This window comes from Hypanus sabinus, chromosome 23, assembly GCF_030144855.1.
Source record: "Hypanus sabinus isolate sHypSab1 chromosome 23, sHypSab1.hap1, whole genome shotgun sequence".
NCBI classification, from domain to species: Eukaryota; Metazoa; Chordata; class Chondrichthyes; order Myliobatiformes; family Dasyatidae; genus Hypanus; species Hypanus sabinus.
Genome location: NC_082728.1, coordinates 60907795 through 60926346, shown reverse-complemented (window position 1 = coordinate 60926346; position 18552 = coordinate 60907795). Strand labels below are relative to the sequence as shown.

Here is an 18552-nt window from a genome sequence, read left to right as displayed (position 1 = left end):
GCATAAACCCAGAAGAGGGTGCATCGAAACGGGAACTCAATGCAGGTTACTAACTTCTTTGAATGAGTATTGTTGCATCTCTTATGTGTCTTCCAATATCAATGTGAAGTACACAATTTTGGTAGCAGACTCGGGAGGAGGGATGGAGTGGTGGGCATGACAGGGTTGTGGAGGGGTCGGAACCATCAGAAATATATAGTTTTTGTGTTACAGTCTTTGAAAATTTATCTTGGTACTGATTCACTTCAAGTAGTGCGTGTGAAACAGGAGGGTCTGTGGGAGAGTAGTAATTTACAGGTCATTGTCAAGATGGTTGGAGATACGAAGAGCACCAGTACTCACCTGTCCAGCTGTGCCAGCTACTGCCAAGTGGCTGCTGTACTTGCACAAGTGAATCTTCTGGATGCCCAGCCTGGGATCATCACTGTATGGATCAAAGCAGCCTACCTGTAAAAACAGACACAGTCTTAACCAATCTACTACAGAAAGCTAACGGAAAACCTCCAGAGCTGACCTCAGTACAGCTGGATGTTCCATGCACCTGAAATACTGCCACTTACTCAGACGAAAGCAAGCCCCATTTCAGAGCCACTGCTGCAGAAGTGCCTCGAGGGCAGATTTTTAACTGCACTCCACAGAATTATTGAGAAGATGGACACCCTTGCCCTTCAGGCAAGCTGATAAACAATGTACCCATTTTTCAGTATCTTAATGCTGGTTAGAGCTGTTTTCTTTTGCCCATTTTTGATTGCCCTTAAGATGATAGTGGTAGTAATCTTCCATCTTGAACTACAGGACTTCAGGTAAAGGTAATCCCTGACTTGGTGAACAAGTTCCAATATTTAGATTGACCAGCAATATATTACTTTCAAACTGGAGGGGAAACTGCAGGTACTGATACTCCACGCACCTGTTGCTCAGCTTTCGTGGAGGAGTTGACAGGTTCATGAGGTGCTAGTGAACTCAGTTACATTGTTCACCTCCTCTTGCAAATGTTTGGTGAAAGTGCAGATGGTGGGCAGGATACTGGGAAAATGGTGATGTTTATAGTAAATAGGAATACAGTTGGCCTTCCTTATCCACGATGGATTGGTTCCGGGACCCCTCGCGGATACCAAAAAACGTGGATGCTCCAGTCTCTGTGGTGGACCTTAGGACCCAGCGGAACCCCAAACCTTATTTAACCTGTCTCAGTGTGGTGGACATTCGGACCTGGCAGCGGAGCTCTCAATCCGTAGTGTTTCTGTTCACAAAAATAATCATAATCACAATTGAAAATAAAGTGGAAATGATAAAGTGATTGGAAAGAGGTGAAACGCCATCGGTCATTGGAAAAGTGTCAGGCTACAGTCGGTCAACGATCGGAACAATTTTAAAAGATAAAGCGAGAAAGGCCCTGCCCTGATGAAAGCTCCAATTATTACTAAGCAATGCAGTGGTTAATTATTGGGTTTTGGGTTTTTGATCCTCCACATCAATCAGGCACGGATGGAGAGCGCGCTCGGAAGTGGTCTGTCACTGGATCGAACTCGGGAATTTCCTGAGCCCAATGCTGAACCATACGTTTTAAGTGTTTTATACGCATAGAAAAGTAAAATATATACTATATACTGAGACAAACGTTTGACTCACTGACGCTAAATAATACCGCATGTACCTGTTCTGACTTACATAGTAAGAGAACTTCTGATTTTTTTTTATCCTGATCCACGGTAACGTGCGCACATCCTATACTTGCATCTCTAGATTACTTATAATACCTAATACAATGTAAATGCTATGTAAAATGGTTGTTATACTGCATTGTTTAGGGAATAATGACAAGAAAAAAAAAGTCTGTAATGCTTGAAAAACAGGTGCTGGAAGAGCACTTCCGGGTTTTCTCGATTTGCGGAACTCGTGGATAAGGAGGGCCGACTGCAGTAGGAATGATGCAAAAATCTCACATTGACACTCAGTGAGATGATGGTGTGAGTAGGGAAGTTTGTGTTCCACTTCACATTTAGTATGTGCATCCAAAACAAAAGGGGTGGGAGAACCAGAGGCTTCAGAGCCCTCCAGTCCCTTGGGGCAGATTCAATGTGCCCTTCCCGAATCAGGTCTGGGTTTTACTGATGGGCAGGCCTAAGGTTGCCTGCATTGCTGCGGATCCCTAGTTACAGATGCTCCACACTTTAATGCAAACAGACAGCTCGTACCTTCCTTAGGGGCGGCCACTCATCCTCTGAAGACTGATTGAGGTTGTCGTTGTGATCGGCATCTGTGACAAATACATTGACTGTGCTGAGTTTATACAAAGGCTTTAGACACACGCCTGATGCATCCCAGAAACGGATTGTTCCATCTTCATGCCTGCAGTGGAGGAGCAAATGACAACACAGACAGTGATGCAGGACAAGTAAATTCCAGGAATTCCACCTTGATCCATGCGTTGACTTGGAATTACCCATTAGCTTGAGTTGTAACATCTACCCCATATCCTAGGCTGATCCAGACCGCAGTGGCAGAATATTGTCCTCTACCAACAAACCCCAGTCAGAAAGCCAAGCCGAGAATGTGAACTAAAACCTCACACACTTCCCACAGCAAATATTTAGCACCCAAACCCCTTCTCTCAGCAATTCAAGCAGAGCTCAGACATGCTGTCACCATGTGGTATTTGGCTTTGAAGAAAACATTTGAAGGAAGAGTTTTTCTTTCATTTCAATAATAAAAAGCCCAGAGGTTAGTGGAATTTAGTTTTGGCACTTGTCTATTTTAAATAAGAAAATAAAAGCACCTTAGGGATAAGACCCAGTGTTTGTAAACTATGCCGAGAAACGTTGTCAAGTCAGAATCACACAGCAAGTCTGTGCTTGGAAATACACATTTCTTTGAGCTTAGGCAGGCTCTGCAGACTAATGCAACAAGCTGCCAGAGAGAGCTTTTGCCTTTTACACGCAAAGTTATACCTAGGTCTGACCTGCAGCTGCAGTGAAGTTCATGCGTTCACGTTACTAACTTACCGAAGGCTTTTCCCAAGTATTCCACCCTCTTGTTTGGAGACACACAGTTTGCTGTGCTTGGTTATTCAATGGGGGCAGAGACCAGGTTTGGGTACTGTGTCTGAGTCTGCCCGATCCCCCTCCAATCACATGGGTTTCCTCCCACATCCCATGTGTGGATTGGTAGGTTAAATCAATACTGTAAATTGCTCCTAGTGTGTACGCTGTGTGGCAGAACCTGTCGAAAGCTTTGAGAATGTTGTGACAATGACAGTCTTTAATATGGGATTTGCATAAACGAGTGACTAATGGTTGGCACTGACTCAGTAAGTCACTGGGCTTTTAGCTCTGATGGAAGTTATATACAAGCATCCAAACAGTAGTCAGGATGTGGGATACAAATTACAATGGGAGAGAGAAAACGAACATAAGGGCAATATTATAGTTGTCATGGGGGCTTTCAACTTGCAGGTAGATTGGGAAAAGCAGATAGGTGCTGAATCACATATAACCATATAACAATTACAGCACGGAAACAGGCCATCTCAGCCCTTCTAGTCCGTGCCAAATGCTTACTCTCACCTAGTCCCACCTACCTGCACTCAGCCCATAACCCTCCATTCCTTTCCTGTCCATATACCTATCCAATTTTACTTTAAATGATGATACCGAACATGCCTCTACCACTTCTACTGGAAGCTCGTTCCACACAGCTACCACTCTCTGAGTAAAGAAATTCTCCCTCGTGTTACCCTTAAACTTTTGCCCCCAACTCTCAACTCATGTCCTCTTGTTTGAATCTCCCCTACTCTCAATGGAAAAAGCCTATCCAAGTCAACTCGATCTATTCCCCTCATTATTTTAAATACCTCTATCAAGTCCCCCCTCAACCTTCTACGCTCCAAAGAATAAAGACCTAACTTGTTCAACCTTTCCCTGTAACTTAGGTGCTGAAACCCAGGTAACATTCTAGTAAATCTTCTCTGCACTCTCTATTTTGTTGATATCTTTCCTATAATTCGGTGACCAGAACTGTGAATCCCAAAAGAAATATGTAGAATGCCTACAAAATGGCTTTTTAGAGCAGCATTCCTGACTGGGTGTTTAGAGGTGACAACAGAACTGCAATGGCTGGAGTTTCTGGGAGAAATTCAGAAGGCACAAGATAGACACATGCTAAAGAAGTATTCTAAAGGGAGGATGAGGAGTACTGTGACTGACAAGAGAAGTCAGACAGCATAAAAACAAAAGAAAAGGCATATAATATAGCAAAAATTAGTGGTAAGCTAGAGGATTGGGAAGCTTATAAAAACCAAGAGAAGGCAACTAAAAAGCAATGAAGAGAAAAAATTAAATGAAGGCAACAGCAGAAGTTTTTTCAGATATATAAGTACAAGGGGAGAGTGAGTGGCTACCTGACCACTGGAAAATGACACTGGAGAGGTAGTAATGGGGGATAAACAAACTGATGAACTTAAATATTATTCATTAATCTTTACTGTGGAAGACATCAGCAATATGCCAGAAATTTGAGTGTAGGGGAACAAAAGTGAATGTAGTTGCCATTAATAAGGAGAAGTTCTTTGAAAGCTGAAAGGTCTAAGGTAGATAAGTCACCTGGACCAGATGGACTACACACCATTGTTGTTAAAGAGGTACACTGAAGAAATTGTGGAGGGCATGAGTAGTGATCTTTCAAGAATCACTAAATTCGAACTGTTCCAGAGGACGAGAAAATTGCAAATGTCACTGGACTCTGAGGAAAGGAAGCGATAGGTCAGGTATCCTGACTTCGGTTGGCAAGACGCTGGAGTTGACTGTTAAGGATGTGGCGTCTGGGTACTTGGCAGTCACATGATAATATAGGCCAACATCAGCATGGTTTCCTTAAGAGGAAATCTTGCCCGACAAATCTGTTGGATTTTTTTTAAGGAAATAATAGGCAGGATAGACAAAGGAGAATTAGTGGATGTTGTTTATTTTGATTTTCTGAAGGCCTTTGACAGTGTGCCACACGAGGCTGCTAAACAAGTCAAGAACCATGGTATTACAGGAAAGATGCAGCATGGATAGATTGGCTGAATGACAGGAGGCAAAGAGTGGGAATTAAGGAAGCTTCTTCTGGTTGGCTACCAGTGACCAGTGGTGCTTTATAGGGGTCAGTTTTGGGACTGCTTCTTTTCATGTTATTTGTCGATGATCTGGATGATGGCTTTGTGACCAGGTTTGTGGATGATACAAAGATAAGCAGATGGGCAAATAATATTGAGGAAGTAGAGAGGACTTAGACAGATTGGGAGAATGGGCAGAGAAATGGCAGATGGAATAGTGTCAGGAAGTGTATGGTCATGCACTTTGGTAGAAGGAATAAAGACAGACTATATTCTAAATGGGGAGCAAATTCCTTCATCTCTCTGGAGACAGCTTATCTACTGATGTCCTTTGCTACACTGACGACTGCATTGGCACTGCTTCCTGCACATGTTAAACTTGTTGACTTCATCAACTTTGCCTCCAACTTCCACCCTGCCCTCAAATTTACCCGGTGCATTTTTGACACCTCCCTCCCCTTGATCTCTCTGTCTTCATCTCTGATGACAGCTTATCTACTGATATCTACTATAAGTCCATGGACTCTCACAGCTACCTGAACAATTCCTCTTCCCACCCTGTCTCTTGCAAAAATGCCATCTTAATGTTTTTAAGATCCAGCACTTCTTCCTTAATTTCCACCTTGTCCAGCACTCAGGCCTGCTCTACTTTGACCTCATCCTGATAAAGATCCTTTTCACTTGTGAATACTGAAGCAAAATATTCATTTAGGACCTCCCCAACCTCCTCCACTTTCAGGCACATGTTGCCCTCTTTATCCTTTAGTGGTCCCACCTTCGTTCTCGTCATCCTCCTATTCTTCACTCAGGTTGGAGGAACAACACCTTATATTCCGTCTGGGTAGCCTCCAATCTGATGGCATAAACATTGATTTCTCCAACTTCTGTTAATGCCCCTCCTCCCCTTCTTACCCCATCCCTATTTATTTATTTTTCTTTTTTCTCTCTTTCCCTCTCACAATCACTCCTTGCCTGTTCTCCATCTTCCTCTGGTGCTCCCCTCCCCCTTTCTTTCTTCCAAGGCCTTCCATCCTATGATACTCCCCCCTTCTCCAGCTCTGTATCCTTTTTGCCAATCAACTTCCAGACTCTTAGCTTCACCCCTCCTCCTCCCCCCTCAGATCTCTTACTATCTCTTTTTCCATTAGTCCTGACGAAGGGTCTCGACCCGAAACTTTGACTGTACTTCTTCCTATAGATGCTTCCTGGCCTGTTGCGTTCTACCAGCATTTTGTGTGTGTTGAGCAATTTCAAATATGGGAAGTGCAAAGGGATGTCCTCATGCAGGATTCCCTAAAGGTTAATAATAATAATACATTGTCCCGATAGTAATATCTACAACTGGCATCGTCCCAAAGTCACTGCACAATAATACTAAACAATTATGACTATACAGCAATATTTATGTGAATCTTCAGAAAGCCACAATACTGAACACCAATAGAATAGTCTGGAAGTTTCTAGAAATTGAGAAATGAATGTGCTTAACTATGCCCCTGCCTCAGGTTTTACCAGCTTGAGCTGAGAAAAAAATAATAACTTTAATTATAGAGCATTTTCTGTACAGATGCTGTAGTTCAATGTGCTTTACAATGGGATAAAAATACAAACATGAAAACTAAAAAAACATAATAATAAAAATCAAAAGATGTTAGTTAAAAGCAAGGTTAAATAAATAGGTTATGAGCTGGCATTTAAAATTGTTCACCGAGTCTGCATCCCTTATAGTTTAAAGTATTGAATTCAGTTTAGGAGCTGACTTGCCAATTATCTTTTGAGGGAGATTGTTTAAATTTTAGAGACAGGCGGAAGACGACCTGAGAGCCTGTGCAGGATTATAAAACAAAAACCAATTACGTGATGTACTCCAGTCTCACAGCATTAAGAGCTTTAAAAAACAAATTAAAATCAAACCTAAGAGAATCAGAACCAGTTTTGTCATCACGCGTCGTGAAATTTGTTAACTTAGCAGCAGTTCAATTCAATACATAATATAGAAGAAAAAAAAAGTAAATCAATTACAGTATTTATATATTGAATAGATTAAAAATCATGCAATAAACAGAAATAATAAATATTTAAAAAGTGAGGTAGTGTTCACAGGTTCAATGTCCATTTAGGAATCGGATGGCAGAGGGGGAGAAGCTGTTCCTGAATCGCTGACTGTGTGCCTTCAGGCTTCTGTACCTCCTACCTGATGGTAACAGTGAGAAAAGGGCATGTCCTGGGGGCTGGATGTCCTTAATAATGGATGCTGCCTTTCTGAGACACCACTCCTTGAAGATGTCCTGGGTACTTTGTAGGCCAGTACCCAAGATGGAGTTGACTAGATTTACAACCTTCTGCAGCTTCTTTCGGTCCTGTGCAGTAGCCCCTCCATACCAGACAGTGATGCAACCTGTCAGAATACTCTCCAGGGTGCATCAATAGAAGTTTGAGTGTTATTTGTTGACACACCAAATCTCTTCAAATTCCTAATGAAGAGTAGTCGATGTCTTGCCTTCTTTATGATTGCATTGATACATTGATAGGTATTAAATGTTGAGCTATAGTCGATAAACTGCTTCCTGACATAGACCACCTGGACAACACAAACACCCAAGGCCTTGTGAACAGCCATTGAGATTGCATCTGCCGTTGACCTATTGTGGTAATAGGCAAATCCAGGTCCTTGCTGAGGCAGGAGTCCAGTCTGTCGATGTGAGTGCTACCAGGCTACAGTCATTAAGGCAGCTCACGTTACTCTTCTTAGCCACTGGTATAATTGTTGCCTTATTGAAGCAAGTGAGGACTTCTGCCCGTAGCAGTCCTTGAATACTCCCGCCAGTTGGTTGGCACAGGTTTTCAGAACCTTACCAGGTATTTCATCAGGACCTTCTGCCTTGTGAGGGTTCACTCTCTTTAAAGACAGTCTAAAAACTGGCCTGTAAGATGGAGATCACAGGGTCACCAGGTGCATCAGGGATCTTCACAGCTGGAGTTGTGTTCTCCCTTTCAAAGCGGGCATAGAAGCTGTTGAGTTCTTCTGGTAGTGAAATATCATTGCTATTCATGCTATTGGGTTTTGCTTTGTAGGAAGTGATATCTTGCAAAGCCTTCAAGAGATGTCATACATCCGATGTCGCCTCCAACCTTTTTCGAAATTGTCTCTTCGCCTTTGAAATAGCCCTCCGCAAATCATACCTGGTTTTCTGGTACAGACCTGGGTTGTCAGACTTGTATACCACAGATCTAGCTTTCAGCAGATAACTTACCTCCTGGTTCATCCACACAGCTTTTGGTTTGGGAATGTTCAGTAAGAGATACAGGAAGCCAATGCACAGCAGTTAGGATGGGAGTGATATGTTCCTTCATTCTGGTTTCAGTTAAAAGTCTAGCAGCGGTGTTCTGAATGAGTTGGAGTTTGTCAATATTTGCTTTGGAAGGCCAGTAAAAAGGGCATTATAGTTATCTAGTCTATTCGATGGAAAGGCATGAATTAGTTTTTCAGCATCACTGCATGACAGAGTGTAGAAATGCTGTTCTGGATTTAAAACTCAGATCTGAATCACGGGTCATACTGAGGCTAGCTACTAATTTCACAAGTTTATCAATAAGTTTATCCCTTTTAGCTTTGGGATCAACCAGAAGCATTTCAGTTTTAGCTTCATTTAGTTTTAGAAATTTTTGCTCATTCATTTGTTTAGTGTAGTTATACCAGAAGTCAGAGAAGATAGGGTGTTATCAGTGTGTGTCATAAATGTGGAAATCAAGTTGAGATGGTGGTAAGGAAGACAAAAGAAACATTAGCATTAATTTCAAGAGGACTGGAATGTCAGAGCCAGGTTTGTAATGCTGAGGGTTTTCAAGGCATTGGTCAGGCCACACGGAGTATTGTGAGCAGTTTAGTGCCATTTATCTAAGAAAGGGTGTGCTGGCATTGGAGAGGGCCCAAGGCAGGCTCATACAAGTGATCCCGGGAAAGAAAGGATTAGTGTTTGAGGGATACTTGTTGGCTCTGGATGTATACATACTGCAGCTAAGAATGAGGGGGATCTCATTGAAACCTATCAAATATTGGAAGGCCTAGATAGAGTGAACATGGAGAGGACGTTTCTTGAAGTGCGGGAATCTAAGACCAGAGGGCACAGCCTTAGAATAGGAGGACGTCCCTTTAGAACAGATGAGGAGGGATTTCATTAGCCGGGGATGTAGAAGATGGCTGTGAAGGCCAAGTTATTGGGTAGACTTAAAACAGAATTTGATAGGTTCTTGATTAGTAAGGGCGTCAGAGGTTACAGGGAGAAGGCAGGAGAATGGGGTTGAGGGGGATAATAAATCTGCCATGATCGAATGGTGGAGCAGACTCGGTGGGCTAACTGGCCTAATCCCACTCCTTAGTCTTGTGGTCTTATATCTGTGTTGTGTCCCTTTAATATATACTTAGCTTTCATATAACTCTCAAGAAAGAACTTCAGTAAAAGAGACATGTAATCTAGGCACATCAGACACAGCATCACTGTGCAAGGTCCCATTCAGCTGAAGACCTTTGATAGTCTGGCCTTACCCTGTGAGGAGGAGGTCTCTTTGCAGAGGTTCAGGAGCAGTGCTGTACCCACCATCGATAGGCCACGGCTGGAAAGACAATGCAAAGACAATAGAAACTAGCAGCGATAATTCAAGCATCTGTCTTGACACCTACTTTCACGTGGATTTTAAGAACAATTTCACCAGACAGTTGAAGACATAGGTCAGCACATCACAGAAACCTCTCTCCCCTCCATGGACTGACTCTGCTGGCTGCTTTACTGAGGCAGCGAGAAATGTAGACAAAGACCGCGTCCACCTGATATTCTCTCTTCTCCTCTCCCTTTGGGCAGGAGATAGAAAAGCCTGAAAACATGGTCCACCAGGCTCAAAGACAGTTTCTAACCCACTGTTACAAGACTATTTAATGGTTCTGTAGTTTAATAGCTTGACTCAACCTCACAATCTACCTCGTTATGATATTGCACCTTATTGTCCACCTACACTATACTTTCTTTGTAGCTACTGTACTTTTTTCTGTACCCTTTTATTGTTTTACCTTGCACCATCTCAATGCACTGTAGTGATCTGATCTGTATGAACAGATGTAGGACAAGCTTTTCACTACATCAATACGCGATCAACAATAAACTAATTTCAATGTCTGCAGTGACCTCCCTCACCAGCAGAGGGCTCTTTGCCCAGATTCCCCAGTGTAAGCCTTGCCTGTGCTTAACCTGCATTCATGTGCCCCTAATTGAAGGCAATTAGAGGTAAATTGGTGGGGGAGAAAATAGAGAATAGGTCTACACACTGCCCTTTAAACATGCCCAGCAAATTAATTAGACAAAAGCAGAGTTTTATCATATATAAACCTGGCCCCACAAACCCACCAGTTCCCCCTGCAAAACTACATCATCACCAGGCTAAATCAATGTTAAAACCTCCACATCCCACTCATCATGACACCACACAGCTCCTCTTTATTGTCTCCAAAGTCCACATCTTCTCCAGGCCAACTGTCACACTCACTACAGCACAAACCAATCCCAACACCAAACCCCTTTGCAGCTGCTCCTCACCAGCCAAATGCCCCATGGTTTCTCCCTAACACAGCCTCTCCCATTTGGTGCTCTGTGAGGACGTATCAATTACCTGCTCTGGGACCTCATTTCTCTTAAATGCTAAAATCAAACCTGCAACCACTTGTGCTGGCAGGTTGTTTCACACTCTCACCACACTGAGTGAAAAGTTCCCCTCATTTTCCCCTTAAACATTTCATCTTTCATCCTTAACCAACAGCCTCTACCAACAGTCTCAACCAACCTCAGTGAAAAAGCACATCCTATTGTGAGCAGTTTTGGTCCCCTAATCCGAGGAAAGACATTCTTGCCATAGAGGGAGTACAGAGAAGGTTCACCAGATTGATTCCTGGGATGGCAGGACTTTCATATGAAGAAAGACTGGATCGACTGGGCTTATATTCACTGGAATTTGGAAGATTGAGGGGGGATCTTATTGAAACGTATAAAATTCTAAAGGGATTGGACTGGCTAGATGCAGGAAGATTGCTTCCGATGTTGGGGAAGTCCAGAACGAGGGGTCACAGTTTAAGGATAAAGGGGAAGCCATTTAGGACCGAGATGAGGAAAAACTTCTCCACACAGAGAGTGGTGAATCTGTGGAATTCTCTGCCACAGGGAACAGTTGAGGCCGGTCCATTGGCTATATTTAAGAGGAAGTTAGATATGGTCCTTGTGGCTGAAGGGATCAGGGGGTATGGAGAGAAAGCAGGTACAGGGTTCTGAGTTGGATGATCAGCCATGATCATACTGAATGACGGTGCAGGCTCAAAGGGCCGAATGGCCTACTCCTGCACCTATTTTCTATGTTTCTATCTATAACCCCCTCAATTTTGTATGCTCTAGGGAATGGAGTCTGAACTTATTCAGCCTTTCCCTACAACTCAGGTCCTCATGTCCCAGCAACATCCTTGTAAATAAGGATGAATGAGTGCAGAGAAAATTTACATCTTTCCTGTAAGTAGGTGACCAAAATTACACACACTACTCCAAATTAGGCCTCACCAATGTCTTGTACAACTTCAATACAACATCCCATCTGTTGTTTTCAATACATTGATTTATCAAGGCCAATGTTCCAAAAGCTTTCTTTATAACCCTATCTATCTGTGAAGCCACTTTCAATGAATTATGGATCCCAGATCCCTCTGTCCTACTGCTCTCTGTCTATGACCCATGCTTGGACCTCCAAAAGGGCAACACCTTACATTTGTTTGCATTATGGAGTATCCCCACGATTACTGAGGGCCTGTGCGTCTGAGCTGGGAGAACCCCTTCAGCGCATCTTCAACATGAGCCTGGAGCAGAGAAGGGTACCCAGACAGTGGAAAACATCCTGTATTGTCCCGGTACCAAAGAAACCACAACCAAGGGAGATGAATGACTTCAGACCTGTTGCTTTGACGTCGCACGTGATGAAGACCATGGAGCGGTTGATAATACAGAATCTGAGGCCACAAACCAGGCACGCCCGGGATCCTCTTCAGTTTGCATATCAGGAGAAGGTGGGAGTGGAGGATGCTATCATGTACTTGCTGCACAAATCCCTCACTCACCTGGACAGGGTCAGTGGTGCTGTGAGGATTACATTCCTGGACTTCTCTAGTGCCTTTAACACCATCCAGCCCAGGATCTTAAGGCACAAACTAACAAAGATGGGAGTAGACTCACACATGGTGGCTTAGATAACGGACTACTTGACAGACAGACCTCAGTATGTGCGGTTGGGAGACTGTAGGTCTGACACGGTGGTCAGCAGCACAGGAGCGCCGCAGGGGACCGTGCTCTCTCCGGTCCTGTTCACCCTGTACACATCAGACTTCCAATATAACTCGGAGTCCTGCCATGTGCAGAAGTTTGCTGATGACACGGCCATAGTGGGGTGTATCAGGAATGGTCAGGAGGAAGAGTATAGGAAACTGATACAGGACTTTGTGATATGGTGCAACTCAAACTACCTGTGTCTCAATATCACCAAAACCAAGGAGATGGTGGTAGACTTTAGGAGACCTAGGCCTCATATGGAGCCAGTGATCATTAATGGAGAATGTGTAGAGCAGGTTAAGACATACAAGTATCTGGGAGTGTAGTTAGACGAGAAGCTAGACTGGACTGCCAACACAGATGCCCTGTGCAGGAAAGCACAGAGTCGACTGTACTTCCTCAGAAGGATGGCGTCATTCAATGTTTGTAGTGAGATGCTGAAGATGTTCTATCGGTCAGTTGTGGAGAGCGCCCTCTTCTTTGTGGTGGCGTGCTGGGGAGGCAGCATTAAGAAGAGGGACGCCTCACGTCTTAATAAGCTGGTAAGGAAGGCGGGCTCTGTCGTGGGCACAGAACTGGAGAGTATGACATCGGTGGCAGAGCGGAGGGCGCTGAGTAGGCTACGGTCAATCATGGAAAACCCTGGACATCCTCTGCACAGCACCATCCAGAGACAGAGAAGCAGCTTCAGCGGCAGGTTGCTGTCAATGCAATGCTCCTCAGACAGGATGAAGAGATCATTACTCCCCAACGCCATTCGGCTCTAGAATTCAACCACCAGGGGCAAGACATGTTAAAGTGCCGGGGTTAGGACTGAGCTTAAGTTACCACTCAATGCACTTTAGTAAAGTATTTAAGAACTTTTTAAAAGCTATTAATAAATGCTTTTAGGGAGGGTGATTTTAGATGCATATCATATTTATACTAAGTTAAATACTGTATGTAATTAGTTTTGCTACAATAAGTGTATGGGACACTGGAAGAATGTTGAATTTCCCCTTGGGGATGAATAAAGTATCTATCTATCTATCTAAATCCTATTTAAAAATGTTTGCCATTTTTCCAGACGGTCCAGATCTCGGACAGTCTTTCTCGCTGTTTACTGCATCCCCAATCTTGACGTCATTCACAAGTTTGCTGATCCACTTTACCACATTATCATCCAGATCGTTGATGTAGATGGCAACCAGCAGCACACCACTAATCACATCCTGAATGTCAATTGACTGAACCTTCTTGACCAACTTCCCATGTATTGTTCATGTAGCACCATGGTCCTGAAAAACGTTTTTACTGTGGACTGCACCAGCAGTTATAGTCGAAATGACAATAAAAGCAACTTGACTTGACGATGTAAGATCTTGTCGGACAACAAACTACCTTGCCTTCATGAACTTTCCTGGTAACTTGCTTGAAAAGCTCCAAGATTGGTTAGACACAACCTGCCATGCAAAAAGCCATAGTGACAATCACGAATCCAGAGCTGGAATCCCCAAGGCAGTACTACACTGAGTTCAATGCTGACCGATGACCCCGCAAAATTGTATCTGTCTCTGCCATTCCTTTGGATTCATCAGATGCTTGGAGAGGGGGAGCCTGTAGCTTGGGCAACAGCTTTCTCTCTATATTGTACTGCCCTGTCTAGCTTGCGTATCATGTAAACAGCTGGCAAGTAACATCCATGGTCGACCCTGACCAGTGAAGAGCCTCAGACCTTCCAACAGCTTTCCCACTGCTGATGTCAGGCTCACTGGCTTAAACAACGGAACTACATTGACTATCCTCTCCCGTGGCTAAGGATATTTTAACTCTTTCTGTTAAAGCCCCTGCAGTTTTTGCACTAGCCTTCCACAGGATCTGAGGGAACAGCGTGCTAGATCCTGAAAATTATCCACCCCAACTAGCTTCAAGATAGCAGACACCACCACCTTGGTAATCTGTACAGGGTCCACGACCTCACTGCTGCACTGCCTCACATCCGTAGAATGTTTCTATCGCTTGAGTAAATACAGATGCAAAAAATCCATTTAAAATCCACCCCCCCCAATGCACAGATTTCCACTTTGATCTTCCAGAGGACCAATTTTGTCCCTTGTAATACTTTTGCTCTTAACATATCTGTAGAAGCCCTTAGGATCTTCCTTCACCTTGTCTGCTACAGCAATCCAATGCCGTCTTTGAGACCTTCTGATTTTCAGTGTTCCGAGTGCACTTCTTATACTCAAGTACCTCATTTGTTCCTGCCTGCCTAGACCGTCAAAAACAAGGGTCCTTAAAACTGTTATCCTTGCCTTTGATTCCAGCAGGAACATACAAACTCTTGTACTCCCAAAATTTCTGGCACAGACTTACTCATCCCACTACCAAGTACACCTTTGGCCAATCCCTTCTGATACCATCAAAATTGGCCTTTCTTCAACTTAGAATTTCAACCCAAGGACCAGACCTATCCTTTTCCACAATTACCTCGAGACTAATGGCATTATGATCATATGATGCAAAGTGTTCCCCGACACAAACTTCAGCCACCCACCCTGTCGCATTCCCTAATAGGAGATCCAGTATCACTTTCCAGTTGGGACTTCTATGTACTGATTAATAAAACTTTACTGAACATATTTGCCAAACTTTTTCCCATCTAGCCCTTTTACAGAATGGTAGTTTCAGTCAATATCTGAAAAGTTAAAATCACTTACTATAACAACCATGTGTTTCTTGCAACAGTCTGCAATCTCTCTACAACTTTGCTCTAAATCCCATGGACTGTTACATGGTTTATAATATAATTCCATCAATTTTTCTTATTCCTCAGTTCTATCCATAAAGCCTCACCAGACGAGCACTCCAGTCTGTTCTAACCAAACACTGCTGTGACATTTTCTCTGACTAGTAATGCCATCCCTCTTGCTCTTTCACGTCTAAAACAATGGAAACCCGGAATATTGAGCTGCCAACCCTGCCTCTTCTGCAATCAAGTCTCACTAGTGGCTATAATGTCACAATTCCACGTGCTGATTCATGCCCCAAGCTCACCTGCCTTTCCTACAACACTCTTTGCATTGAAATTGCCACCCATCATGTTTAAAGCATTACTCATCCCCCTGCGTATAGTGTACACATACATTACCAAGGAGAAGACACCTCACAATAGTAAACACCAAACCACAGGTTATCAAAACACCTTTCAAGCATTTGCAATCCTCTTCTACTGAATTATCTACTCATCTGCACCGGTTACCTCCAATTCCCGACCAAAGATTTTGGCTCCTCTAAATGTCTCACTTTTTTGACATTCCCCAGCTTTGAGCTTGCAGTTTTCTGTGTCAAGACCTTCGATGGTTCAGTGGTAAGCTCTATTTGATTAACACCCGCTCTCGCCCGAAAGACCTTTGTCAGCAGCTCAGTATCGTCTACAAAGGCTGGCAGTTTCAGTTAAATGACCACAGAAGAGCCTCCTTTTCCTGAAGTACCAATATCACTTCTCCCTCCCCAAAAGGTATATCATGAAGCTGTACCTTGCTGGAGTAGTGGGTGGTCTGTTTGTTGCCTGCAGCAATAATCCTCTCCCAGAGTTTAATGGGAATGTTGGAGACATGGTGGGAACAGGTTATTGCTGAGCAGTGGAGAGGGATCAGGTATGGAGACTGTATCACTGGCCACGAAGGTGTCTTTAAGTCGATGGCTACCAGCTCCTCCTCTGCGAGAACCAGCAGAGCACTTGGGTCATTGCAATCTAGGAAAAACAAGGTGAAGGTTTCAAGGAGAAGCACATTCTCATGATATCATCAATAATAGTGGGACTAAATGAAACATCATCACCCTCCATATGTACATCATTAGAAACATCGATTGCAGCAACTAAAGAGTTGAAATCACTAGCCATTTCTGCAAGTCCTCTGGAATAAAAATCAGGGGTGGTCAATACCTGGAGCTCAGGTAAAGCTGAACATGGAATTTTGGGAGCATTTGGACAACAGGTCTATCAGACCACATCTTTCAAATATAAATACTAGTCACTAACTTGTGGGGATAAATCTAATATGAAGTCAAGGCAAAGGGAGAGGTCTTAGTGACCTTGAAACTGCCAGCTACAACATCTTCAATGGTTAACTTGGCATAATCTGGCCACCTGTTCCATTACCCCAGTGTTACAAGGGAACCCATTTCAGCATAGACAAACAATTTCCGAAGTTTCAACATACCCTGGTTTCAACCTGTTTACTTACATTCACTACAAAGATGTCTTTGTCTTTTAAACAAAGCAAATTTAAACTTCTGCAGGTTTAACTGATGTGGCAAAATTAAGGGCTATAACAATAACTTGGTTTTATATGAGCAAATGCTAACATTTACAGCTGCCAAAAATAAGTATGAAGATAACCAAATATTGTGAAGACCTAACTAGCAAGAAACAATTGTCTTCATTTGAGGCACACAGACTGAGGGGGAGAATTAACCTGCAGACTTGCTTGCTTGTGGCAAAACAAAGAACAAAGGCAGCAAACCCAGTAAAAGGAGTTGACAGTGTTTATATACTGATTTCCTTCGGGAAAGACTCTGTGTCTTGAGGATGTCCAGATTTGAGCTGCCACCTCTGTTCTGAGGTCTATCAGCAGTGCAAATGTTACTGATGCCTCAGTTTACTTGCAGTGGATCTTTTATATTTCTTCATTCAGAGTGGCCCCAAAGGAGATTCAGCAGAAAGCACTTAACAAGTTAAATCATATTATAGACTAACTGAGGACAAAAAAAAACTTTGCCACTAATTTGTATATAGACAGGCAAGGCCACTTACCAGATTCTGATCCACCTTCATCAACAACAAAGAAATCAATAACCCGAGAGGTGAAGTCAAATGCAATCTGCTTGGATCCATGTAAAACAGAAACACAGTGCCGGTCACCATAGCTGGCACGAGGCATCCCTCCTTTGAAGATGACGAATGGAGCTCTGTAAAAAAAAATGTTTCCTTGTAATGTGCTACATTACAAGACAGCAGTGACCGTGGCACAGGCTTACTACAATGCATCTCACCCCACTACCACAACGTTCTGCTGAAAAAATCTGTACAATCACTGTCTGTTCAATCCCACATGCTTTTTACAAGGAATATTTTGTTTATTCTTCGTTTTCCTAAAAACCTTAATATCATCATCAAGTTTTGTCTCAGTATTTCTCAGTCATTCGACAGACTGCCAAAAAGCTGTTAGGGGTACTCCTCTTGGGGATACCCCTATCAGTCACAATTTTCAGGTACTTGCCCACCATATCTCCAGTAGGACTGAAAAATTCTGACCAGAACCTCCACAACCCTTACATATTCAAGTTACAAGCCATCAGGAACATAGGACGAAGTGTTTTTCATACTTCCATCAGGTACTGTGTTGTTAAGTACCTCCAGCAGGTTTTCAATCTATCTGGCATTATTACCTTTCCATCCTGTCCTACATTTTGATGATCTGAAATCAAAGGAATTTGGAGGAAATGCTGGAAATTTAGAATGAAAATGTTGGAAGTGGCTATTATCTGATTTGTTAAACACTACATTTAAGTTCCGAAGATTGTAACGTGCCTTGCTGGATGATTATTTTTCACACTCTCATTGAGATCAGTTCAAATAGTTTAGAATGGGGCAAACAGTGTGAAACTGACTGGGGCAAGTGACAACAATCAGAAGTACAGGGATTACATGAACAGAAATAATATTTAAAACTTGATCCATAAGAGGCCAAATACCACATCCAAGGTAGCACATTTAAGTTACTGGTTCATGCAGACAGGAGATGGAAGAGAAATTCTGTAGTTACACAGGATGCTATTTTATTACTTAGTGATGCAGCTAAATGGGAGGTGGGGTGGAGGTAAGTCTCTACCAAAGGAGTACAACACTCCTCGACTCCACTAGCCTGCAGGGTGTAGCATGCTCTGATCAGGGTCACGTGAAGCATGGGAGTAGGTGGTGGATGGTCATATGAGCAGCTGGTTACGTGACAAGGCAGACAATCGCTGAAAGAGTATTGTTAATGGCTGGGATCACCTGTATCGTAAAGACACTGGCCAGAGGAGGCAATGGCAAACCACTTCTACAGAGAATTTTGTCAAGAA

At 43.1% G+C, this 18552-nt stretch overlaps 1 protein-coding gene across 3 annotated transcripts in view; it reads right to left on the bottom strand.

Annotated features, from left to right (window-relative positions):
- llgl2 (LLGL scribble cell polarity complex component 2) overlaps positions 1-18552 on the bottom strand; it is a 195586-nt gene that overhangs the window by 30804 nt on the left and 146230 nt on the right. For all 3 annotated transcript variants that reach the window (XM_059948976.1, XM_059948975.1, XM_059948978.1), the window contains exons 10-14: positions 17243-17397; positions 15963-16180; positions 9642-9709; positions 2199-2352; positions 343-447 (exon numbers count right to left, since the gene is read on the bottom strand). In XM_059948976.1, coding sequence (XP_059804959.1) covers positions 343-447; positions 2199-2352; positions 9642-9709; positions 15963-16180; positions 17243-17397 — 700 coding nt within the window. The remainder of the gene's footprint in view (positions 1-342; positions 448-2198; positions 2353-9641; positions 9710-15962; positions 16181-17242; positions 17398-18552) is intronic.